The 10,429-nt window shown below is 50.7% G+C and overlaps 1 protein-coding gene across 1 annotated transcript; it reads left to right on the forward strand.

Annotated features, from left to right (window-relative positions):
• Positions 1-1,936: 1,936 nt before the first annotated feature.
• LOC115351058 (keratin, type II cytoskeletal 6A-like) lies at positions 1,937-9,359 on the forward strand. Its single transcript, XM_030037366.2, has 9 exons — positions 1,937-2,822; positions 3,432-3,646; positions 5,383-5,443; positions 5,925-6,020; positions 6,313-6,477; positions 7,021-7,146; positions 7,636-7,856; positions 8,214-8,248; positions 8,375-9,359. Exons 1-9 carry the CDS (start codon positions 2,238-2,240, stop codon positions 8,671-8,673), a joined length of 1,803 nt encoding a protein of 600 aa, XP_029893226.1. The 5' UTR covers positions 1,937-2,237; the 3' UTR covers positions 8,674-9,359.
• Positions 9,360-10,429: the final 1,070 nt, after the last annotated feature.

Consider the following 10,429-nt stretch of genomic DNA (forward strand, 5'->3'; position numbering starts at 1 on the left):
AGAAGAGCTGGGAGGTAATGACTGCCTTCAACATGAATCCTTTCTCTTTGCTTTAATTAAAACATTTGCAGCCTGTGCTCTGGTTCCCAGGTGTGACTTTGCATAGCTCTTTGGAAGTCAAAGGCAGGCTCCCTGCCTGGCCCCCATCCACAGGATCCGGCACACATGTGCCAATTCACATCTGCAGGCTTAGGAAAGCAAATCTCCATACATTTGCCATGCTTGTAACAGATTTTATTTATTTTCAATATCAGCATAACCCCAGTGGTGCTATTACTGAGGTTACCTGCTGCTACGCATCACCTGTGAAATGGGGGTTCATTGCTTCTGGCCGTGCGAGCGTGGGTGCAGTTTTCCCTGCAAAACTCTGCATTTCCAGCACCCAGGAGGTTCCCACGTCTCCACTCCCGAGGCGAGAGCACCCCCTTGCTACCGCCCAGCCATCTCCCTTTCAGCGGGAGGGTGCCTTGCAACAGCCCGTCCAACGATCGGCTTCCCGATAGCTCGCCCGAAGGCGCTGCGGGTGCGGGTGACGCACGCTATTGGCAATGAGCAGCGACAGGAGTGCTTGCAGGAGATGATAGTTGTGAGCACTGGCTTTTTCTGATTGCAAATGAGAAAAAAAAACCAACAACCACCAATACAAAACAAAACAAAAAAAACCCCCTTCTGCTCACGTTCTTTCAAGTTCCCAGACAGAGAACACGGCAGTTGGAAACACATCAACAGAAACAAGCTATGAGATGCAGCAGATACCCTTAAGCTGCTCATTTTGGATTAAGCTCCTGTACTTATTGCTCACGTAGCCGATTTCAAGAATCTTTTTGATTTAGCTGCTCGGGGTTTCATCTCTCTGCCCTGCACTATTATTTTATCTGACACGTAACATGACCGAGGTGGGCAGCCCTCGTGGTACAAGGATGCGGCTCGGCAGAATCCAGTTTACAGAAGTATTTTGGATGGGAGGGAGGGGATATCTTCTCTTGTAACCAGTGTCCAGCTCTTCATGGACACAAGAGAAGATGTCCCCAGCTCTCCTGCCTTTACGCTGTCTTAAAGCATGACCCAGCCTCAGCATGGGGATTGAAGCTCCTGGGCGAGGGTTCACCCAAGAGCCCAAGATCAAGAGGCAAAAGCTATTTTAGAAAAAATTTCGAATTGAATGATCTCAGCCGAGTGAAGAAGGGGATGGGCGGGAGCTGGCAGAAAAGCGGGTGAATTCCCCTTCATAGAACGCCTTGGAGAGCCAGCAATGACGTGGAAACTGCTGGTTAAATACAGGGGGGTGGAAAAAAGTGATAAAAATACCACTTCACAGGGAGCTTTTGAACCTTGAGCCTGACAAGGAGATTCAAAAGAAGAGCAATCATTTCAAGCAACTTTTTAATAACTATTTTATAAGCCTTGTAGTACTATTTAATGTAATTTGAAGTTATTTTGGAAAAGGGATTAACTTGCTGTTAGCCATGCTAACTAATTTCTCAGTTTCCCCTGCAACAAGGGGAGAGAATTTTTTTGGTAAGATCCCAGAAAATACTGCCACGAGACAACTTCCACTCAGCTCATCTCTGCAAGCCCGTGATCATTCAGATCCCTTTTCCAAAATAAATCAAAAGAGCTGCGCTGATAAGTAAAACCACCTTCAGCCCCAGCTTTCCCAAGCCGACAACAGGACATGCATGTCCAGTCCCAGAGCTGGCAGCCTTGGAAAAGCCCCTATTTATGCTGCCCTGTTTGCTCTCCAACGTGTTAAACCCTAAACTTCACCTTGCAAAAGCTTTAGTGCAAGTAGCCTTACCCAAGAGAGTGAGCCCTTTGCTCGCCTAAGGAAAACTGGCTCCCAGGGTCTTGGGAGAATCATGTTGCATCCTGCCCCTGAGCACAGACCTCAGCACGTCGTCCCATTCAATTCTAATTTCATGACTCAGAGCAGCAGGCTTTGGTAGAGGGGGGAGCTCCCTCACTCCGTTACTTTCTTGCCTGCAAACAATGCATTTTTCAGTGCCTTGCCGTAGCCTAGGTGTGTTTGACAAGGCAAGTTGCTGCAAGGCACGTCAAGTTCTGAATTCCCGTGCCAAGTTTTCCAAGCAGATAAAAGAGGAGGCTCCCAAGCTCTCCCATCACAGGGGTTTCTGTCTCCGTTGCCCTCTGCTCTTTTCCTGCCGCGCAGCTTTTATTCACCAGCCTTTTTTTTTTCCCCTCTGCTGCTCTTTGCATTTCCAATTGAACAAGCCACCATGAGTCGGATCTCTTTCAGATCATCTACTGGAGGGGGCATGAGGGGCTTTAGCTCAGGCTCTGCTATCGTAGGAGGTGGCAGTGGTACCAGAAGCAGTTTTAGCTCCGTCTCTGTCTCCAGAGTTGGAGGAGGAAGAGCCGGAGGTGGAGGAGGCTTTGGAGCTGGTGGTGGCTTCGGCAGCAGAAGTCTCTATAACCTAGGTGGAAGCAAAAGAATTTCCTACAGCTCAGTCGGTGGAGGTCTACGGAGTGGAGCCGGTGGTGGATACGGCTTTGGTGGAGGAGCTGGCTTTGGTCTTGGCTATGGTGGTGGAGCAGGCGCTGGTTTTGGCTTAGGAGGAGCTGGTGGTGGTGGCGGCTATGGGCTGGGCAGTGGATTTGGGCTGGGAGGTCCCGGATTTGGTGGTCGAGGTGGCCCCGGGTTCCCTGTTTGCCCACCTGGTGGCATCCATGAAGTGACTGTCAACCAGAGCCTCCTGGCACCCCTCAAGCTGGATATTGACCCGGAAATCCAGAAGGTGCGAACACAGGAGCGTGAGCAGATCAAGACACTGAACAACAAATTTGCCTCCTTCATTGACAAGGTGAGAGTTTGGTCTTGAGCATCAAGCCATGCATATTATCAGTTGCCTCGGGAAAAAAACAACAGGAAGAAACTTCCTTTGGATTGAGGGGCTTGCCTGGACTAATCCCAGCCAACAAACAGTGTGGGTTTGGCTGAAAACTAAGAACTGTCTTATGTTTCCTCTTTGCAAGGATGAGTTTTTCAGTGCCTTATTTTATTGAAAAACTAAATCTCCCTCCTCCCTGTAAAAAGCATCCCGGGGGCTGGATGGATCTTCTGCTGGCTGTAAAATGGCAAAGCTCTACACAACTCAAGGGGATAACACCAGTTTAAACCAGTAAGGTGGGCTGAGCATCTAGACGGGGGCGAAACACCTAAAGTTGCAAATACAGGTGTTTGGCCTGCTTAATATCTCTTGAAAAATCTCGCTAAACATCTTAGCTGCTTTTGATACTTTTGAGAATCCAGTGCCCTGAATTAGGAAGATCCTAATAATTTCCCCCCGACTGTCCCAACGTCTCTTGACCTTTTCTTTCTGTGTTGAATGATCCCTCCTTTTCCTGGCAGCGGGATTTTTTGTGCATTGTTCACATGGGCTTCAGCATGTGCCGTTTTTGTTTCTCCCCAGGTGCGCTTTTTGGAGCAGCAGAACAAAGTGCTGGAGACCAAGTGGAGCCTCCTCCAAGAGCAAGGTCACACAGTCACCAGAAAGTCCCTTGAGCCCCTTTTTGAAGCCTACATCAACAACCTCAGACGGCAGCTAGACAGTCTTATGGGAGAGAGGGGACGGTTGGACTCTGAACTGAGGAACATGCAGGACATGGTGGAAGACTTTAAGAACAAGTAAGAAATCGTGCTCTTTAGCATAAATGATTAACAGCCGGGAAATTCAGGGCAGGCGGCTCATGCTCGCTGGTGCACACCTTGTGTTTGCACTGGGTTCCTCTCCCAGTTTGCAAAATGAACATACAAAACCAAAACTTGGTCTCAGAATTACCTCTAGTTATGCCAGATTTCTTAGGTGCAGCAGCAGTGTTTAGCACAGAAATCATGCACCCGTGGAAAGCTGCTCCAGTGTAACGGAGGTCACGGACTGATCCCCTGAGTCTCCCAAAATAATACACCTGGAGACAGAAAAATGCATAACTCGTGAGTATAATGGACATGAAAAAAGGGAATGAAACATAGCTACAAACTGCCAGCTCCAAAATCCCCCATTTCTCTTTTTGCAAAGGAAATCCCAGCCTTTCCAGAGGGCCCCAGGCGACCTGCACGCGCTCGGCCTTGCTCAGCTCCCATTACACGAAAGATGCTCAGCTCTCTCTGACCATTGTCAAAGAAAACTATTTTCCTGGGGAGGCAATTAATCCCATCCTGAGATAAAGTGTCCAGCGGAGGTGGGATGAATCATTTTAAGGATGTGCTAGTCAGCGTCTGCTGACTATAAGGGACATTTAGGTGGTTTTTTTAGGCGAGGCCGTTCATTTTTAGTTGGCTGTAGTCTGGTGAGAACAATCTCTCCCTTATTCAACCAGATCTGGCCAAGTGCAAATTTGAGAAAAACACCCTGGAGGCCTGAAATATGTTTGTATTAGATAGCTAAGGATGTGAAGAGACAGATTTGGGGTGGGGACAGGGAGACGGCACTTAGAGCTGACAGGATGGACTGACATAGCTTCTGCTATGTTGTACTTGGGTGCATTTCAGATCTTGATATGTATTATGGGCTTTTAGAAATACTGATCAGGCCAAAAATGACAAATGATATTGTCTGGATTTTAGAGCTACTGCCTGGGAAAGAGAATGCATTTTATTTCAAGTCTAGAGTTGGTTCCCAGTCCGCTGGCTAATTTCCACCTCTTCCCATGACCGCTTGGAGATCCATCTGCAGGGATATCTCTGCCAATATTAGTTAGAGGACTGGCACAAACCTGCCTTTAAAATCCAGGTCTTTGCCTCAAGAGCCTACATGTTTTGTCTACTTTCTAGCTAAGCCCTGCCCTGATTATCTGATGAGAAGATATTGCTCAGAGCCATAAAAAGTTCCACAGAAACACAGTCTGAGGCATCATGATCTGCTCTTGCACAACCATGGCTAAAGAATCACAGACTTTTTTTTTAATTAAATGCTGCAGCGGCTTATTCAGAGCCATTAGCATTATTATAATATCAAATATCAAATTGTTACATTATTATATATTTGTAGGCGTTGCAATGCAGCTTTGTTGAAAACCTTTTGCATAACTTTGCTTTGGGCAAAGGTCACCAAGAATACCTGCTCCTGCTTCCTACTGAAACAGGCTCTGATCCTGCACACATTTATGTATAAGCTTGACTTTAAGCGCAGTGATTAAAATCTATTAATTTTAGCTGGGACTACTCACACCATGGAGTCTTGCCGGTTCAGAGTCAGTAATCATTTGCTCTGCATCTGCTCTGGACTGTAAACAGGTGGGAGTAAAGAATATATCTGTGAGCCACAACTAATGATTTGGTACTGGAGTGGTCCCATCTCTGCTTCCCATGCTGGCTTTGCTCTTCATTTCCACCAAAACCCTCTCACTCTTTTATCCTAACAGATATGAAGATGAGATCAACAGGCGCACTGGTGCAGAGAACGAGTTCGTGGTCCTCAAAAAGGCGAGTGAACTGGGAGTTATGGGACGGACAATGAAATTAACTTGGCACGCACAGAGCTCAAGCAAAGCTGATGGAAGCTGGGGTCCTCTAACCTCACGGTTGGGTTAGGCTACAACCTGGGCTGGGTCCTCCTGAGGCCACGAATGGGCATAACCTTCCCCATGCCAATGGAGCTGCCCTGTTTTCTGAAGATAGCTCCTCCAGTTGCAGTTGCAAACCATCTGGCCTCTTGCGGCGCAGTTCAAGTCTGTCTCTGGTCACATCCCTGTGAGTCAGAGCTTCGCCTTCTGCCCAAGAACCTGGTGCTGGCTCTCAGTAAACATCTAACATTACATGAAAAAAAAAACCCACCTTGATTATAGCAACATAAAAACAAGCCTAAAGAATTACAGACCTGGAAGCAGAAAGATGGTCCCACTGGTGTTCTGAAGCCCCTTTGGCCTGTGGTTTCATCAGAAGTCTTTGATTTTCTTTTCTTTAGGATGTGGATGGTGCTTATATGAACAAGGTCGAGCTGCAGGCCAAAGCAGATGCGCTGGCAGATGAAATTAACTTCCTGAGAGCTCTCTACGAAGCGGTAAGCAGTCAGTCCTCCCCGCAATAGCATCCTCCACAGCTCCCTGCCGTACAGCTCTCCATGCTCTCGAGCTCCAGCCACCATGCTTAGTGCTGTACAGCAGTAAAAGAGAAGGTGGTCACTGCCTTTTTGAAATTATAATGCAGGCATAAGATAGAGAAGGGCAGATAGAGACAGAGCAGGGGAAAATGCAAGAAAATGGCTTGGCAGAAAGGGCTCCCAAGCCATCTTGTCTGCATAGCTTCCATCCCAGATAACAGACCGTTAACTTCATTTTTTCCATCTTCTGCAGGAATTGTCCCAGATGCAGCAGCAAGTATCCGACACCTCCGTTGTCCTGTCCATGGACAACAACCGTAACTTGGACCTCAACAGCATCATTGCAGAGGTCAAAGCTCAGTACGAGGACATCGCCAACCGGAGCCGGGCTGAGGCTGAGGCTTGGTACCAAAACAAGGTGGGTAACCAGAATGACAGACTGATTTCTGTGATTCATGGGGCACCACACTAGCTGCTGGGAGGCAGGACTAACGCAGAAAGGATCACAGCATTACACCAGAGATTAATTTATCTTTCTGTGCATGCTGCAAGAGGCTCTTGCATACAGATCCCCACTGTCCACCTGTGGACCCACTACACTTGACCAGCCTCATATTCCTTGTGGTGAAACCAAGGAACAAGATGCTTAAATGCCTTGACCCTGGGCTCACAAGGAGTCACTGGTAGATCTGGCCTTAGACACAGAGCACTCCTCTTTCCTTTCCAGGTTCTTAACAGTAGGTGACAACCCATAGGTGCTCTATGCAATGCAATAGCTGCTGCCCTAGCATATATTGATAACCAATGGCAAATGCTGTTATTACATGGGCAGGTTGCTCAGAGGAATGTTGTCCCCCACCCTAACCTGCATCCAGACCTGCACTTTGTGCCCTGAAGTCCCCTCATCCTTCCCTGAGCCCCGTGGTGCCTAACCAGCTCTCTCCTCCTTTCTACCTATAAGTACGAGGAACTCCAGGTCTCCGCCGGGCGGCATGGCGATGACCTCCGTAACACCAAGATAGAAATTTCAGAGATCAACCGGATGGTCCAGAGGCTGCGGAACGAGATCGAGAGCGTGAAGAAACAGGTAGGAGGGGGATGTTCCTGCAGAGCAGCTGCTGCATGGTGGAGGGCAGGCAGGAGGTGATGGTGGCCAGGCACGGCAGAAAGAGCCAGGTCCTGGCATTGGAGCAGGGCTGGAAGGTCAAGCTTTCCCCCCGCATTAAAGAGGGAATGGCCAACTCTGTCTTTGCTCACCAGAAAAGGTCCCTCAGTGCAAGGATGTGCTGTGATAGCTGCTTTCTTGCTGGGGAAGCAAATTGTGTGCTACTAAGATACCCCAGCAAAGGTGTGTAGCAAAGCAAGGAGATGTAGATGTCTCCCCTTTTCTTGGGGGACAGGATTATGGCTGCAGCTCCCCAGTCACCCACCCTACGACACCTTCCTAATGGCCCATCGGGACCTCTCAGTGCCATCCTGGGAGCCACCAGCCAGTATCGACAGTACCACAGCAATACTCGGGAGAGCAGTTTGGAGTAGCCCAAGTTAAACAAATATCTGTTTTCCTCAATTTCAGTGTGCCAACCTCCAAGCAGCCATCGCTGAGGCAGAGGAGCGCGGGGAGCTGGCCCTCAAGGATGCCAAGGCCAAACTGGCTGAGCTGGAAGATGCTCTGCAGAAAGCCAAGGCCGACCTGGCCCGGCAGCTCCGCGAGTACCAGGAGCTCATGAACGTCAAGCTGGCCCTGGACATCGAGATCGCGACCTACAGGAAGCTGCTGGAGGGCGAGGAGAGCAGGTGGGGACAAGCACATGGACCTGTTGCGCGCTGCTCTTGAGAGCAGGGCGCATCTCCCTGGGCTCACAGATACAGCTCGCCCCAAGGGGCTGGAGCACCAAGTGATGTAAAACAAGGGCAGAGAGAGGGATATTTTAAATTGTGAGCTTTGTAGGAAAAGATTAGTTTCTCCAGCTCTTGGCATCTGATGCACTAATAAAAATGAGCATTGTCACCTTTCACCTGTGATACAGACATACTCCACCAGAGCATAGTCCCTACTGAAGGCCACAAAAGTCTAATTAGGTGGCCCCAGCAGCTAATGTTATCTCTTGTCTGTGCTTTGGCATTATTGCTTACTTTCCCCTTTCCCAACAGGCTTGCCGGCGAGGGAGTCGGAGCCGTGAGCGTCTGTAAGTATCTCCCCCGGCTTCCACCCCTGCTCGCTCACCCGCGGCCGCAGGGGTGATGGTGCAGGTCCCCCCACCTTGGGGAGGCGGCAGGACCCTAAAGCGGGTGTGCGTTGTGTCTCCCTGCAGCCGTGGTCAGCAGCTCGAGCGGGATGGGCTACGGCGGCGGCGGCAGCTGCCTGGGCATGGGCGGAGGTCTCGGCATGGGCGGAGGTCTCGGCATGGGAAGCGGCGGCGGCGGCGGCGGCAGCTACAGCATGAGCAGCAGCAGCGGCTTCGGAGGTGGGAGCGGAGGCTTCGGCGGGAGCGGAGGCTTCGGCGGGGGCAGCACCTTCAGCTCCGGGAGCAGCCGAGGTATTGGTGCCAGCACGGGAGGCAGCGTGAGGATCGTTTCCAAGACCACCACTACCAAAAAGACCGTCAGATAAGGATGGTGAGCAGGGGGCCTCCCCACGCGGACGACGGCGTGTTTCCTGCCTTCCGAAAGCAAGTGCTGCCCTACGAATCAATGGTGTAAATAGCTGCGCTAGACCCTCTCCTTCCTCCGTCCTTCACCCTCCACCTTTGGGGCAGCGGGGGGAGACCAGGACCCCACCGCAAGAATCTGGAGCACCTTTGGCTAAAGCATAGGTTGTAACAGGTCACCAACAGGGCTTTGGAGAGCCGTCGTGGACCCCGGTGGTGGCCCTCTTTCAGCACAGTCCTTGTTCGTCCCCTGGAGTCACACATTTAAAGCGAAGTGGAAGCACTTTGCTGAACGGGGATAGCCGCGTTCGGCCACGCACATTCGCTTCATTCCTCCTAAAACAAGGGCGATAGCCTTGTGAAACCACAGTCTCGGGTCCTCAGCAATGAAAATAGCTCCAAGATGCTCTAAAAGCCTCTGCCTGCAACATGCGTTACAACCTCCAAATGTTTTGTCTGCAACTAAAGAGTTTTTCCAGCCCCTTCTGTTTTCTCAGGCACCTGTGGGAAAGGTTATTGCTTTCTGTGTATATGAATTGCCACACTGATTTCTAACTCCTTGTCCTCATGGCTACCGCCTCTCCACTTCCAGGCCTACCATACTGTATGGTCCAATAAAGAGCATTTGTCATTTTTAAAATCTGCTGCTTTTTGGCTTTTCTTCTCTGCTGATCTGGGTATCGATACATGCGGTGCCCCAGCTGCAGTGGGGACTCTCTGTTGGTAGTTCATGAGAAAGGATCGTTGCCTTGAGGAAACAAAACTCAATTCTAGGACTCAGGCTCTGGGACAGGCTGGGGAGAGTGGAGAGGAGGGTGGGATGGATTGAGAACTGAGACACGGGGAGGAAAAGCTGCCTCAGGGCTGAGCCAAAAGCTGGATGAATCCCACTGCGGTGGTTAACTACAAAGCTGCCCTTTCTGCCCGTCACTATAGTAGTGAGAAAGCACAGGCGAGTGGGAAAAGGAAGGTGATTCCCAAAGGTTTAGCTGGGATTCATGAGTTAGCCCACGTGGGGCATGGCTCAGCCAGGCCACTAGCCAATACAAACAGTAGGAAATCTTATGGCAGAGGAGCCCAGCTCTGGCATCAGCACCACGGCAAGGACGCATCGAGAATGGCATCAATCGGGGAGGGGAATGGAGCAGCCGAACATCGCCCTAACCAGAAAGAGCAATTGGAGGGAGGGCAGCACTAGCAAAGAGGGGTGGACACAGGGCAAAGCAACCAATATCTGCACATGCAGTGTTTGCACATCAAGGTTTCCCCAGCACACGCAAATATCTCACTAAATATCCTGGCTGCTCCTCTGGAAGGGCTGTTTCAGGGCCTCAGCTTCATTTTGAATGAACCTGGAGGTCTTCCAAGGTGCCCGCAGTACCCGGCCTCCCAATTCCCATCCAGCCCCCCTGGGGAGGTTTCAAAGACCTGCCTGGTCGGAGGGTTTCAGCCAGGCTCCCGTGCTTTTCCCAGGCTCCCTCCCGTGGCTCCACCGGCATGCCCTGGCTCCCGCACCCTGCGAGGCTGTAGGGCCAGGCACGAGTCCTGGCAGCAGCGATTGGGAAGCACAGCGCGAGGTGGGAACCCAGCCCCAAAGCTGGAGCATGAACCAAGGGTGAGGGAAGGGGCTGGGGCAGGAGGGGAGCCGATGAGGAAGGGCCCGTAGCCCACTGGGGACGCTGGTCCCAAAAGGAGACTGGTTGGTGTCCACCAACCCAC

This window comes from Aquila chrysaetos, chromosome 15 (genome assembly GCF_900496995.4).
Source record: "Aquila chrysaetos chrysaetos chromosome 15, bAquChr1.4, whole genome shotgun sequence".
Classification (NCBI taxonomy): Eukaryota; Metazoa; Chordata; class Aves; order Accipitriformes; family Accipitridae; genus Aquila; species Aquila chrysaetos.

What these genes read in the sequence shown, in the direction of transcription:
- LOC115351058 (XM_030037366.2), top strand. Translation starts at nt 2,238, where the DNA reads ATGAGTCGGATCTCTTTCAGATCATCTACTGGAGGGGGCATGAGGGGC. An exon ending in GTGGAAGACTTTAAGAACAA is followed by an intron (nt 3,647 to 5,382) that starts GTAAGAAATCGT and finishes TTATCCTAACAG; the next exon opens with ATATGAAGATGAGATCAACA. An exon ending in TGAGAGCTCTCTACGAAGCG is followed by an intron (nt 6,021 to 6,312) that starts GTAAGCAGTCAG and finishes CATCTTCTGCAG; the next exon opens with GAATTGTCCCAGATGCAGCA.